Source organism: Ornithorhynchus anatinus, chromosome 7, assembly GCF_004115215.2.
Source record: "Ornithorhynchus anatinus isolate Pmale09 chromosome 7, mOrnAna1.pri.v4, whole genome shotgun sequence".
Taxonomy (NCBI): domain Eukaryota; kingdom Metazoa; phylum Chordata; class Mammalia; order Monotremata; family Ornithorhynchidae; genus Ornithorhynchus; species Ornithorhynchus anatinus.
Window position 1 is genome coordinate 26,045,563 of NC_041734.1, and position 15,903 is coordinate 26,061,465.

A 15,903-nucleotide genomic window follows, 5' to 3' on the forward strand; every position below is an offset into this window, starting at 1 on the left:
GATATAACATAAAAAGAAGAAGAATTTCATGGTGATATCGCATATGCTACGAATTTCTGAAATCCATTTAAAATAATTATCAACTTTTGGGATAATTGATTTTGTCCTGAAATTAGAGTAAAAAAAAATGCAATCCAGATTGTACGCTGTAGACACCACCATGTGTAAATCAGATGTTAAAGGAGCAAGTGATTGACAAACAGCTAAAATGATGGCAACAATAAAAAGGTATGTCGTAGCTTCCAAAACGAAATTAAAAAAAATAACCCAAGTCAAACTGTGCAAGATGTAAATATTCCATTGATATCATAATGTAAAGAATTATTTTAATCTTGATGGCGTGGAAATCCAAATGACACAAAGAAAAATCTCACTGAGGATGCTGCAAAGAAAATTCAGGCTTGAAAACAGCAAAAGCACATGAATTTAAGCTCATTTCTTCTTTGTTTTAGAATGCAATGTGTATTTATTTTTATAATAATGGTTAATTTTGGTTGTAATTGTGTGGCCTAACTTAGAACACATATTACAGTCAGTTCTTTGATAATGCAGGGGTTACCTTTTAACCAGACTCAACACGGAGGAAAAGTTAAAATACATAGCTGTTAGCCAACGCCTATATACAAAGATTTCTTCTAACAGCAGATTATGACCATCCATACACATGTGCACTATGGGAGGGTCAGTCCCTTATTCTCCAACATCATTCTATCCAAAATAAGTAGTGAAAGCAGGCATTTTGGAAAAACTGACTGTTTCCTGCTGACCAAAACTTATCCACAAATCTCTCTCTCTCTCTCTCTCATCCCCCCCCCCCCCCCCCGCCCCCGGAAGCGTATATATCAATAGGATGGAAGTTGAAAATTACATCATTTTATAAATGCAGTTGAATTTCTTCCTTTATGTTCCTAACGTAGTCCAATAACTTGGTGGCTTTTAAATGTAATATAGCTAGGTTTAAATTCCACCTTTGGCTTGTGGTTGACCAAGACCCCTATTCATTTTTTGATGCACTTATGCAAAAGAAGTCATTTCCTCATTCTGGAATTGCTTTTTTTCTGTCCCGTGGAACATTTGTCCTTATTTTGACTGCATCCCACTTTGGCCTGGGGCATTCTCTAATTTCTTAAGGTGACTCATAATTTTATTCCTATCTTCTAAAGTGGTAGCAACTCTACCAAATCATTTTCAGCCTCCTCACACCTCCCTGCCTCCTGTCTCTCCCCTCTCTGGTCCAAACTTCACTCTGCTACCCTGATCATTTTTATGAAAAAAGCAATCAGTTCAAATCACCCCACTCCAAAAAAACCTCCAATAGCCCCTCATGCACCACTGCATCAAACAGAAACTCCTTACCAACGGCTTTAAGGCACTCCATTGGCTTTGTCCCCTCCTACCTCTTCTTGCTGATCTAAGTGCAACCCAATTCACACACTCTGCTTCTCTCACACTAACCTACTGCCAACTCCTTCCCTCTGCTGGGGAACTCCTTCCTCCTTCATAACTGACAGTCCACCACTTTCCCCACCTTTGAAGTCCTCTTAAAATCACATCTCCTGAAGAGATCTTTAAGTCCTCATTTCCTCTACCCACTCTCTCCTCTGCATCATCTATGCACTTGGTTATGAACCCCTTTATTATTATTATACCACACCTTTCTCCTTGAAACATTATCCAACCTTGGATTCACTGACGCTGTCCTCTCTTGGTTCTTCTCTGATCTCTCTGACTGCTCCTACTCAGTCTCTTTCACTGGCTCCTCCTCTGCCTCCCACCCTCTGACAGGAGAAGGCCCTCAAGGTTAAGTTCTAGGTCTTCTTCTATTCTCCCTCTGTACCCACTCCCTTGGAGAACACATTTGCTCCCATGGCTTCAATTACCATCACTATGCAGATGATTCTCAAATCTACATCTCCAGCCCTGTCCTCTCTCCTTCTCTACAATTTCTCATTTCCTCCTGCCTTCAAGAAATATCCACTTGAATGTCCTGCTGTCACCTCAAATTAAACACATCCAAAACTTAGCTCTTTATCTTCCCACCCAAATCCTGCCTTCCCCCTGCCTTTCCCCTCACCATAGACCAGTATTGTACAATCACCCTACCCCCATTTGGTCTCCATACCCAAACTACCTTCTCCTGACACCCATATTGAGTGAGAAACAGCGTGGTTCGGTGGAAAGAGCCCAGGCTTGGGAGTCAGAGGTCATGGGTTCGAATCTTGGCTCTGCCACTTGTCAGCTGTGTGACTATGGGCAAGTCACTTAACTTCTCTGTGCCTCAGTTACCTCATCTGTAAAATGGGGATTAACTGTGAGTCTCACGTGGGACAATCTGATTACCCTGCACATAGTAAGCGCTTAACAAATACCAACATTATTATATCAACACACTCACCACCACCCTTTCCACTGAACTCCCTGGCTCCTCTCTCCCTCCGCAGGTCTCGTACCACTAACCCACAACCACTATCCTCTCTGCCTCACAAGCCACATTCCACCCACATATTCAATCTTTCACCAAATAATGTCGGTTCTAGTTCTACTCTCACAACATTGTGAAAATCCGCCCTTTCCTCTCCATCCATACTGCTACCATGTTGAACCAAACACTTATCCTATCCAGCCTTGACTACTGCTTCTGCCTCCTCGCTGATCTCTTGACTCCCCCCACTTCAATCGGTGCTTTGCACTGCTACACAAATCATTTAACAACAAAAGTTTTCTGTTCAAGTCTCCCCAGGCCACAAGAACCTCCAGTGGCTGCCCAACCACTTCCACAACAAAGAGAAACTCCTTATCATTGGCTTTAAAAGCAATCAACTTGTCCCACCCTACCTCATCTCACTAATCTACCACAGCCCAGCCCACAAACTCTACTCCTCTAGCACCAGTTTACTCACTGTGCCCTGATCTTGACTGTCTCACCACGTTATCCCCCTAGCCTGGAACTCTCTGCCCCTCCACATACGCCAGACCACCACTCTCTCTATTTTCAAGGCATTACTAAGGTCACATCTCCTCTAAGAGGCCTTCCCCAATAAAGCCCTCTTTTCCCCGGCTCACTCTCCCTTCTGCGTTGTCGATGCACTTCATTCTGGACTTCTGGACACTTTCCTCATCCCAAACCCTTCAGCACTTATGTACATATCTCTAAATCATACAAAATAAATGACTTATTCATAGTAATGTTTGTCTCCCCCTCTAGACTGTAAACTTGCTATGGGCAGGGAACATGTCTGCTAATTCTGTTGTACTCTACTCTCCCCAGGGCTTAGTAGAGTGCTTTGCACATAATAAGCAGCTCTGCATGAAATAAGCACTCAAAGATTATTGACCAATGTGATTTATGAGATATGAGATATTCAGCACTTAGGCCAGGGTTTGACATATAGTAAGCCCTTAACAAATACCATAAAGCATATATATATAGAGTGGTTTGGGCTTCCTCTCTCTTTAGTTTTAAATAGAAGGTAGCCAGACTTGTTTGAAACCCAACAGAGAACAAGTTGTTAAGAAAGGAGGAAACAACAAACCCCAAAAGCAAAAAAGAGATACAAAGGTGCAAAGTAGTTCCATTAAATAAACAGGAGAAGCAATTCTGGTCAGGCCAGAATCAAAAAGGGAAGCTGCTCTAACATCAAAACGTTTTTCACCGTGGTTGGAGGAACTGACAAACTGACTGGGATTATGGCAGGCAACAAACACTGTGCCCAGGAGTTGTTCTCAAGCCATCTTTGATTTCACACATTTTCAGTTTGCTTTTCAAATCCCCCCCTTCCCTTCTCCCCTCCCCCCGGGCCCCAACTTCAAAAGCAGGTCTGGGGCACAGCAGTACCCCAGCCAGAAGGGTAAGAAAAAGGACGTTAAATCTGTATTGCAAAGATTTGTTCAGCACTCTGTTTGCCCTGCTCCTATTTCAATTCAATTGCATTTATTGAACGCTTACTGTGTGCAAAGCACTGTACTAAGCACCTGGGAGTGTAGACTACAACAGACTGACACATTCCCTGCCCAAGTGCAGGAGGGCTGGAGAGGAGAGAGGGAGCTTAGCTGCATGCAATTCCACCCCTCAAGGCACTTGACCACAAGTAGTTCCACTTCCTGGGTCCATGATGGGGGTGCCATTTCCTTAAGAGGCATGTGGCTGACTTATGGACTGATCTAGGGGTCTACCAAGTCTACCAGTGCTTAGAACAGTGCTTTGCACAAAGAAAGCGCTTAACAAATGCCATCATTAATTAATTACCAATCCCGAGGCAAAGAGTTTGAACTATGATCCAAAATGGCACCATCCCATTCCATGGGGAGACCCAGTAAATAAAGTAGGAGCTGATTAATCAGTAGCCACTAAGAAACACCTTTTTGTCACATCACCTTGATGGATTTTTTCTGAATAATGCCTAGTAGAACAAAATATGTCAAACCATCATGGAACTTGAGGAATAGAGCAAAAAAAGGAGGGAGACAGAAAGAGAACAAGAAAAGGAGGGAGAGAGCTAAAAGTCCCTCTAGACTTTACTCTCGATGTGGGCAGCGAATGTCTATTATTGTACTCTCCCAAGCTCTTAGTACAGTGCTTTGCGCACAGTAAGTGCTCAATAAATGATTGAATGATTATCTTTATCTTTCTTATTTCCATGCAGCCAAATAACATGGCAGGTATGGGGGGAGAGGTGAACCTTCCTCTAATTCAGCATCCATGGGGCCTACGATAAAGGGGTGTGCTCCTTGAGCCACCTGGTGCCTTGCCACAGAGGCTATTCCTGCTCTTGGCATCCCTGGCAGTGAGTGGTCCCCTTCCCTGCTCACTTTGGGGGCTCACTCTAGTACCATTACTGCTTGTTGACTGTGGCAGCAGGCAGAAGGGCAGGGGAGGAGGAAGGGTAGGGGGCAGCTCATTGTTGGGGAAGGGTTAGGGTCACCTGCCGGGGTTGGGGGGGGGCAGTGGAGAGAGAGAGAGAAATGTAAGAGTTAAAGGTCCAACTTGTACTGCTGTCCAGTGAGGATGATGGGAATCCCATCAGTCTCAAGGCCAGGTGAATCCCAGACAAGATCCCCGCTACCGGTAGAGGGCAAGGAGTGGAGTTGCCACCTTGGTCTCTTTCCAGGAGGACCAGCTGCTTCTTGCCCAAAAAGCTGTGAGAGCAAAGTTAATGATGATGCCCTCAATGTGCCAAGTCCCCGAGAGCCCATGCTCAAGAGTCCCATCTGATTCCAAGAGTCAGGTATGGCCTTGCAAACCACAGGTTGCCAACCGCCACCTTAGAGAATATGACCATGGTGATCCTGTCCATCACAGAGGGGAAGCGAGCAGGACGTTCTGTTGGCACCATGGAAAATTGAGAGTACAACCTCCATATTTATCTGTCTTGGTTTTGGACGATGAAATTATTTGCTGCAAGACCCTATCTAGCTTTGTGAGTATAGATGAAAAGACCAGAACCGTACAACTGTAGGCTGTAAGCTCTAGACCTCTAGATTTTTATGCTCATTGTGGGCAGGGAATATTGTACTCTCCCAAGCGCTTAGTATGGTGCTCTGCACAGTAAGTGCTCAATAAATTGACTGAATGAATGAATATAACACATTCTGTTGCCATCTGCCCATAACAACAGACCTCTGCTGCATTAATAGGTTTGTCCAAAACCCGGTTTGTCCGTTTTCAAGTCCATCTTTTGTAGACTGGAGTTTGCCAAACCTTTTCTACAGCAGAGCAGCCCCTCCCATGATTGCTGCCCACCAGGGCTGCTCTGTCCATGCAGTGATCTCCCAGCAGTCTATTACTGTGTCTCTTTTTTGAGGCTGTGCTTCACTGTGTCTTTATCAGGTCTTCTGCCTCCATTGTGTTCTCTATAGGGATACAGTTCTTCTCACAAGTCCTCTCCAGCAGAGCTGTGTCACTAGGAGCATTGTTTCAATGCTGATGAGATGACCGCATGCCAAAGACCTCAGTGGTGGTAATCCTGTCCTGCCATTTGATATTGAATATGTTCACCCAACACGTCTCTAGAAAATGAACGTGCCTTCCGTAACGAGTTCAGTTCTCACAGCCGAATAGGGAGCCTCTGGCCCACCATGACAACCATCTAGACTCACAGCAAGTTGACATGTTTGATTCCCCTTTCCTGCCACACTTTTGTTTTGCAGTTTGCAGAAAGCGAGGCTGGCTCTGTTTTCTATCTTCATTTTTATCTACTAGATTTTTTTTTCTATATTTCCTATCCATTTCTCCCTAGGCTGGAAGCTGATTGTGGACAGGGAACGTTCATTCACTCAATCGCATTTACTGAGCACTTATTTTGTGCAAAGCACTGTACTAAGCACTTGGGAGAGTAGATTACAACAATAAATGGTAACATTCGCTGCCCGCAACAAGCTTACAGTCTAGAACAGGGGAGAAAGACATTAATAAAAAGTCCAGATTTATCCATAAGTACTGTGGGGCTGGGAGGGGAGAAGAATAGAAGGGAGCAAGTCAGGGTGACACAGAAGGCAGCGAGAGAAGAGGAAAGGAGGGCTTAGTATCTACAAACTCTGTTGCATTGTCCTCTTCCAAACACTCTGGACTCTGAATCCGGTGATCCGAGTTCATATCTCGGTAGGACTTCTCTTCTAGATTCCCTTGGGACTCCATGTTTATTATAGGCAGAGGATGTGTTCAGTACAGTACTCCCAAGTGCTTAGTACAGTATTCCACACACAGTAAGCACTCAATAAATAAGACTGAATGAACGAATGCTCTGCACATAGTAAGCACCCAGTAGGTACCACCGATTGATTGGACAGAACACTTTCTAGGTAGCTGAATTGAGTGATGGCTTTAAGTTTGTGCTGCTGCTGAAAGCTTCTGATTTGGGGTAGGTTTTCTTGGGTGTGAGCTGGTTCATTTCTTCAGTCTCACCGTCCATCCATTGCAGTGGGGCACACCTGCAGAGCAAGTCATCATCATCGGCATGCCCTTCCTGTGGGTGTGGGCTTCTAGAGCACAGTCACCTGCACAAAGCAGTCCCAGGACCACTGACTCAGTGACTTGGGGAACCACTTGTAGATTGCTGAGCCAGAAGCCTGGAAGTGGTGGAAGCCAGTAAACCAGGGATCTTGTCTACCGACTCTGTTATACTGTACTCCCGCAAGTGCCCGGTGCACAGTAAGTGCTCAATAAATACCACTGATGAGGGAATTCTACAGTTCCTCTGCCCAGACCCCTGATTCCTACCCGGGTCTCCACCTGGCTTCTAGACATCCCCCTCTAGACTCTAAGCTTGTTGTTGTCAGGAATGTGTCTGGGTACCGTTACCCAGTATTCTCCCAAGTGCTTTGCACTCAGTAAGTGCTCAGTAAATTCGACTGACTGATTGGCTGACAATGGCTTCAGGCACAGCAGCACCAAGGTAAGGGGCAGCAGACAACATCAAGTCCTTTCTACTGTGGTAATTGACCTCACAGAAATATCTGACAGGCCAGAGCTCTGGAAAACGTTAAGTTAATTTTGCTGCCTGACAAATTCACCCAGATCCTCAGGTGCAGGCTGGCAAAGAGGGCTCATAGCCCGGGTAAATGCTGTATGCCAACATCAGGGGTTGGTGGGAGTGGACATGAAAATGGTTGCGATAGGCCTGCAGCAAAGTGTGCAGGCTGGCAAATGTTTTTGTGAACCCTCAAATCAATCTGCTCATCTTATTCATTCAGAACCCAAGTGAACTCGTTATATCCCGTTATATATCCCGGCTAGACTACTGTGTCAGCCTTCTCTCTGATCTCCCTTCCTCCTCTCTCGCCCCGCTCCGGTCTATTCTTCACTCCGCTGCCCAGCTCATCTTCCTGCAGAAATGATCTGGGCATGTCACTCCCCTTCTTAAACAACTCCAGTGGTTGCCTATCGACCTCCGCTCCAAACAAAAACTCCTCACTCTAGGCTTCAAGGCTCTCCATCACCTTGCCCCTTCCTACCTCTCCTCCCTTCTCTCTTTCTACCGCCCACCCCGCACACTCCGCTCCTCTGCCGCCCACCTCCTCGCCGTCCCTCGGTCTCGCCTATCCCGCCGTCGACCCCTGGGTCACGTCCTCCCGCGGTCCTAGAACGCCCTCCCTCCTCACCTCCGCCAAACTGATTCTCTTTCCCTCTTCAAAACCTTACTTAAAAATCACCTCCTCCAAGAGGCCTTCCCAGACTGAGCTCCTCTTCCCCCTCTACTCCCTCTGCCATCCCCCCTTTACCTCTCCGCAGCTAAAGCCTCATTTTCCCCTTTTCCCTCTGCTCCTCCACCTCTCCCTTCCCATCCCCACAGCACTGTACCCGTCTGCTCAACTATATATATTTTCGTTACCCTATTTATTTTGTTAATGAATTGTACATCGCCTTGATTCTATTTAGTTGCCATTGTTTTTACGAGATGTTCTTCCCCTTGACGCTGTTTAGTGCCATTGTTCTTGTCTGTCCGTCTCCCCCGATTAGACTGTAAGCCCGTACAACGGCAGGGACTGTCTCTATCTGTTGCTGACTTGTTCATCTCAAGCGCTTAGTACAGTGCTCTGCACATAGTAAGCGCTCAATAAATACTATTGAATGAATGAATGAATGAACTCCCGCGCAGGGAGAAGGGCAGGCTGCTGGAAGCTCACAGAATATCAATCAACCAGTCACATTTCTTGAGCACTTAATGGACGCAGAGCACTGTACTAAATGCTTGGGAGGGTACCATACAACAGAGTCAGGAGACACGTTTCCTGCCCACAGTGAGCTTACAGTCTGAAGGGGGAAGCAGACGTTAATATAAATAAATAAATGTGGGCTAGGGACATAACTGCTGTGGGGCTGAAGAAGGGACGGAAAAAGGGAGCAAATCCAAGTGGGAATTTTTGTAGAGATGGAGTGGAAGAGAAATCACGCTCTATGTCACACCTAGTCTTACTTGGAATCTGGTACAGAGCACGGCCCCCGATGGCACCCAGCAGGTTTGGGATAATGACTTCAGGCTGGCAGGCAGAGGGCCATTGAATGGCCAATTGTAGTCCCACTCTACGCTGCCCTGGGAGGAAGCCACATGGACTAGGAACGCAGCCTGCTCCTTCCCAGACAGGGGTTCATAAGGGTGTAAAGATCAATCTTTTCCAATCATATAAAGGCCGTCATTTGATTTTAGGGTTTTCCACGGGTCACATTAAAGTCCATCAGTCGTACTTCTCAGCAGAGCCTGGTTTGGGAGAATCAGGAAACTTTTAGGGCCTCTGTTCTGGACCCACTCTTTCACTGTTCAGGGTGAACACTGAATTTCTAAAGGGGGTTGCTCAGAAAGCCAGCATGCTCCCTAATAAATGCTACCAACTTCAGCAACTGAGCAATCACTATTACTACTATTACTATGGTATTTGTTAAGTACTTACCATGAGTCAAACACCATTTTAAGCGCTGGGGAAGATAAAACTTAATCAGGCCCCAGTCCCCATCCCAAATAGGGTTCACAGTCTACATAAGAGGAAGAACAGGAATTGAATCTCCATTTTACAGATGGGGAAATGGAGGCACAGAGAAGTTAGGTGACTTGCTCCAGGTCCCACAGCAGACAACTGGCAATGGCGGGATAAGAATCTAGGTCTTCTGATACCCAGGACCATGCTTTTCACTAGGCCATGTTGCTCCTCCTTGTTTCCTTGAAATGATGCCAGCTATCTTTCAATGTCTACTCTCCCCTCATCGAGGGCCTTTTCACTCTGAATGGCCCAAAGACAATTCAACCATCTCTTCTGGTTATCACTGGATTATATTGTTACTGCTGTCATTTATTAAGCTGTAATCGTTCTAATTGCTTTATCTGGTGACCCTTCAATCCCTCCCTTCGCCTGCCCCTGTCTGCCCATCCCAGTCCTCTCTTCCCACCTCATCTTCCCCAACCCTCTGCCATTCAACTCCTCCCCTTTTCTCCCCCCTCCACACATGCAGTCCCTCCCCCCCCCCCACCAGCTGCTGCCAAGTGTAGCCTGTGGAACCCCCGATCCATCATGGGGAAGCTCCCCTGCATCCTTGACCTGCTCCTGTCTCAGTCAATCTTCCTCGCCATCACTGAAATCTGGCTCTCCCCAGATGACACGGTCACCCCTGCGGCTGTCTCCAGAGGGGGCCTCTGCCTCTCCCAGACTCGCTGGGAAATAAGGAGGTGTTGGCTTCCTTCTTGCACCCCAATGCCGCTTTTGTGACATTCCACCTTTCCCTCCCCTTTCTTTTCCTTCCTTTGAAGCCCTTATTGTCCACCACTACCACCCCCTCCAAATTCTAGTAGCTGTCATCTACCACCCCCCAGGTCCCGCTTCCAACTTCTTTAACCATTTTGATCCCTTTCCCACATTCCTTCTTCTCTTTCTCCATGTCCACTCTGATTCTTGGGGACTTCAATATCACTCCTCAACTCCGCCGAACTCCTGCTCCACCCACCTCCCCCCCCCCCCACCAACTTGGACACACAATCTCATCATCTCTAACCACTATATAATCTCTACCCTCACCAACTCTGAAATCCCTCTTTGACCACACCCTTCTCACTTGCCTCCTCTCCCTCACTCCTCCTCTGCATAAATCTGCGCTATTCCTCCCTAGAGACTTCCGATCTCAGGATCCCATCCAACTTTCTCGAGTCATCACGGCCCACTTAGCCTCCACACCCAGTCTACCCGCTCTTGATGAACAAATAGACATTCTCAAAACCACCCTCTTTATTCAACTCAACTCGCCTGTTCCCCTATCCCTTCGTTAATCTCGTACCACTAACCCACAGCCCTGGATCACCTGCACAGTCCTCCTCCTTCGCATAGCCGATGGTGTTAATTTTATTAATAAAGCAGAGGGCCAGGTCATTAGGGGCAAAGGATTGGGGGCAAACGGAGGGACCTAGGGCCTGAGGAGGTACATTACCTCATTACATTACATTAATGTAACATTACATTACCCTATTTATTTTGTTAATGAAATGTACATCGCCTTGATTCTATTTAGTTGCCATTGTTTTTACGAGATGTTCTTCCCCTTGACTCTATTTATTGCCATTGTTCTCGTCTGTCCGTCTCCCCCGATTAGACTGTAAGCCCGTCAAACGGCAGGGACTGTCTCTATCTGTTGCCGACTTGTTCATTCCAAGTGCTTAGTACAGTGCTCTGCACATAGTAAGCGCTCAATAAATACTACTGAATGAAAGTAGTTAAATGTCTAAATGTCATTACCCGACTCCTCTCTCTCTTTCAACCCACATATACAATCCGTCACCTAATCCTGACGGTTCCACCTTCACAGCGTCACTAAAATCTGCCCTTTTCTTCTCCTTCTAAACTGCTACCACATTAATACAATCACTCATCCTATCCCGCCTAGATTACTGCATCAGCCTCCTTGCTGACCTCTCAACCTTCTGCTTCTCTCCACTCGAGTCAAAACTTCACTCTCCGCTGCCCTGATCATCTTTCTACAAAAACATTCAAGACATGTCATCCCACTCCTCAAAAATCTCCAGTGGTTACCTATCTGCCTCCATATCAAAAAAAACTCCTTACCATTGGCTTTAAATCTCTCCACCACCTTGCCGCCTCCTACCTCACCTCGCTCTCTCCTTCTACAACCCAGTATGCACACTTCACTCCTCTGTGCAAAGCAGGGTGAGTGTTTGTACTAAATGTACAATACAAGAAGTCTGTGTCCTGCTAATGACAGGACACGCTTTACCCTTCCTACTCATTGGTTTCTGAGCCTTGTTCCCCCTAAATGGCCAGAAGAACTGCACTACTATATTTTTCAGGGTGTGATGGGCAAATGGACAAGAAACTCTCACTGCATCACTAACATCGATGACTACAATCTTAGATTTGAATGATGGGTCTGCTTCTGTTTACCTGGATTGTACCGGAGAACACGACTGCCAAAATTCTCATGTCATATAATTATTTAGGGCTTTGACATTCCTGGATCAGAAATTTCCTTGCAGGCAAGAACATGTTAAAACTGATCTCGTGCTTTCCTTCCTCTGGTTTGCTTTCTGGAAATCAGCATCTTGTTTTAAAAAATAGCTGCTCTTGGTTACACATTTTTTGAGCCACACCTTGCTTGGTGGTGCAGGTGAAATTTTTTAGCTCCATGGGACCACCTGTAAAAAGTGATGTGTGACCAACAATGCCTTCCTCCTTCTCCTCATCATGTGTACAAGATTACCTCTTGATGTTCACTTTCACAGACTCCCTACAGACCTCATGACCATTTTGGGTCTTTTCTCTGTGAAAAGCATAAGCCTCTCCCAAAACACTAATGATTAACTACTGCCCAGTGGTATAACTAGATCATTTTAACAAATCATTTAAATATACTAAAATTCAGAATTATCCACCATGATAATAAAACCATTAGTTGTGAATTCACATGATGTAGTCTTATTTGTTTACCTAGTCTCCCTCATTAATTGTACATTCGTTGAGAGCAGGGATAATAATAATAATAATGATAATAATAAAATTGTGGTATTTGTTCAGTGCTTACTATGTGCCAGGCACTGTACCAAGCACTGGGGTGGATCCCAGCACTTAGAACAGTGGCTAGCACATAGTAAGTGCTAAACAAATACCATTATTTTTATTATTATTATCATTATTATTATTATCATTATACAAGCAAATCAGGTTGGAGACAGTCCCAGTCCCACTTGGGGCTCACGGTCAATCTCCACTTAACAGGTGAGGTAACTGAGGCCTACAGAAGTTAAATGACAGGCCCAAGGTCACACAGCAGACACGTGGGGGAGTCAGGATTAGAATCCAGATCTTTCTGACTCCCAGGCCCATGCTCTATCCACTTGGCCATGCTACTGTTTTGAATGTCTGGCATACCCCAAGGAGCTCTGCTTATATTAGGTCCCCAAAAATGTTCTGAAGTTAAGAACTGTAAAGATACTTTCGCTTACATTCAAAAATGTTCTGACTTGAAATTAAGTTGCTAAATACTGATGCATTGTTTCTAGCACAAAATTTTAAATTTCCCTGCAAGAACAGCTTTCCTGCCTTGACCTTTTTGAAAAATAAAGATCAAATCTGAACCTACAAAGACAAATTCCTTCACCCTTTGAGAAAAAAACAGCTCATAGTAATACCAATCGGTGTTATTGAGAGTGTTTACTGGGCGCAAGGCACTCTCCTAAGTGCTAACAGACAACAAATAGAATGGGCTTATTGTGTTTGGTTGTTTTTTAAGACGATCCTAAAGCTTGCTCACACAAGTGTAAAACTGCTAAAGAAAATAATATTAGGCTAAATCCCGCCCCCCAGAAGACCAACCTCAAAATGATGTGAAGGTCTCGGATCCTGAAATATACCAAACATGCTTCAGAAAATATTTCAGCCCACAGCATTCAATAGCTGATAGTTTTTTGGCCACTCAGAAAGCATCGTGAACCTCAATGGGCACCTCCCCGCCACCCGTCAAACACGAATCCTCTTTTAACCAGGCTTAGCCTCTTGCCCTTCCCCTCTTAACCCCTCAGACCTCACTCAACTTGGCCTTTGGTTGGCTACGACAGAACCCGCTCTCAGATCGAGGCCTTAGGGAGGGGACCTGGACTATGGTGGCGCTTCGGTTTAAGAGTCCCGGGGCTCGGGTGGACTTGTCACCTAGTGACACCATCAGCCCCCAGCAATGGGATGCATTCCCAACCCCGCCATCTCGGTTCCAGAGAGGCCTAGAGCAGGAGGGGTGGCGGCAACCATCCCGCAGGGCTTCACGTCTCTGCCAAACTGGCCAGTAGGTTTTTCTAGTCTGGGACGGCGACGTCATACGTTAGGAAGATACCATATAAACAACTTTTCGCTCCCTGGATGATAAGTGCAAATTCGAGTGTAAACTTATATATGTGCATTTCACCGCAAAACTGTATTGATCTTGGAAAAAAAATCAGTAACTACCATCAATCAAACTGCTGAATTGGAACACCAGAGTTGTTCACTGCTCACTTATCAGGCCCCGCAACAAGTCAAACAATTACTCAGGACTTACGCCGCCGCGTTTTTATTAACCGGCTTTTCATTCCACTCTTCATCCGAGCTGCTGCCCGTCGCCTCAGAGTCCAGGTTTTCCTCAACGTGGGATAACAGTCCTGCAGCTGAGAGCACAAACCTCTGGAATTTAGAGGCAGCACTTCTCGCCAAGCCAGTTTTTAGGTCTTTCCAAGAATCATTCTCCATGGCAGATAGGATAGCTGCTGAATTCACCTCGGTACAACCAGGAAAGCCGCAGTCCCAGGCTCCAGGAGCCTTCACCTTTTGGAGCTGATGCTTCAGGCAGCACCTCAATTGCTCACCACAATGTTCAGCCACATGCTTGGCCAAGAGCATCTGCAAGTGTTTCTGAGTCCTCTGGGCCTGGAAGAGCAGAACTTTCTGTTTCTTTACACACTGAGCTAAACGAGTATTCACCTCCTTTTCTTTCCTAGCAGCAGCAGAGCTCAAAATCAAGTCTGAGTGTCCAGGCCAGACTTTCTTTTGGGGACAATGCAGTATATTCCTTTGAATTTTGGCACTGGAAGTCTTACTTAGAAGCCCGTTCCTTGGGAACCACTTACAGTTTAATGGCTGTGTTTCGCCTCCACTGCTAGCTTTAGGTGCATCTGAAACCAAAGCCCTCTTCACCTCAACCACGCGATGGCACCTTGTTAGTACATCTGATTTGGGTCCCTTGTCGATTAGCTCTTCAGATCGGGAGTGACATATTCTTCCAGATTGAGAGCTGGTGCCAGTTTTCAGTCTGCTGCAGTAGGGCTCCCCTAATTTCCTTTGCATGCTATTGTTGTCGTGGGTTTTTAAAGAGGATGGAGAACCCGTCAGCAAGATGGTCTGATACTGGTTTGAAGGCTGAAGGGAGCCAAAGGGCTTTAAATTTATCGACTGACTGACTCTGGGCTCAGGAGTGGGAAACCTACACCCCGAGTGATTAATCTGCGAGCTGGAATCCCTCTTTGGCGCCTCTTCAACAGCTCTCGGGCTTTCGATTTTTAACAGAGCACTGGGATCCATGGTTTTAGTTGACAAGGAAGGTAAGTGGACACCACGTGCCTTTGTTGCTGACTCTCTCAGGGCTGGGGTCATGGTGACTTCTGCAATGAACAAAATAAATAACCATGTCAGGGGACTTCCTTCTGATTTTTCATATTATTCAAGTGCATCATTAGCCCACCAGGGTTGCAGCTAGCGAAACAGATGAGCCACTCTATGTCAAGCACAGTTCTAAGTGCTGAGGCAGATACAGGTGAACCAGGCCAGATAGTCTCTGTCCCTCAAGAGGTTCACATTCTAAGTAGAGGGGAGAACATTTTGCGGTTCAAGAAAGTGAGGCACGGAGAAGTTAAGTGACTTGCCCAAGGTCACACAATAGGTGAGTGGCAGAGTCGGAATTAGAATCCAGGTCCTCTGGCTCTCAGGCTTGAAAGCACTTGGTGAGTTTGCCCCCTTCTAGCGTACCTCTCTGATCTCCTACTACAGCCTAGCCCACACACTTTGCTCCTCTAGCTCCAGTTTACTCACTGAGCCCCAATCTTCTCTCTCTCACTGCCCCCCCTTTCCAACATCCTCCCTCTAGCCTAGGACTCTCTCCCCCTCTGTAGATGCCACACCACCACTCTCCCCACCCTCAAAGCCTTATTAAGGTCACATCTCCTCCAGGAGGCCTTCCCCGATTGCACCCTCTTTGGCTCAGCTCCTCTCTCATCTGTGTCATCTATGTATGCACTTGGAACTGTACCCTCAAACTCACAGCACTTATTTACGTAGCTTTAAATGATATATTTGAATTTTCTATTCTCATCAATGCCTGTCTCCTCTCTAGTCTGTAAGCCCATTGTGGGTAGGGAAATTGTCCACCAACTCCGTTGTATTTTCCCAAGTGGT

At 46.0% G+C, this 15,903-nt stretch overlaps 1 protein-coding gene across 4 annotated transcripts in view; it reads right to left on the reverse strand.

Annotated features, from left to right (window-relative positions):
* Positions 1 to 15,903, reverse strand: part of KANSL1L (KAT8 regulatory NSL complex subunit 1 like) — a 75,800-nt gene that overhangs the window by 55,263 nt on the left and 4,634 nt on the right. For all 4 annotated transcript variants that reach the window (XM_029069070.2, XM_029069069.2, XM_029069068.2 and 1 more), the window contains exon 2: positions 14,018 to 15,113. In XM_029069070.2, coding sequence (XP_028924903.1) covers positions 14,018 to 15,105 — 1,088 coding nt within the window. In that variant the 5' untranslated portion in view covers positions 15,106 to 15,113. The remainder of the gene's footprint in view (positions 1 to 14,017; positions 15,114 to 15,903) is intronic.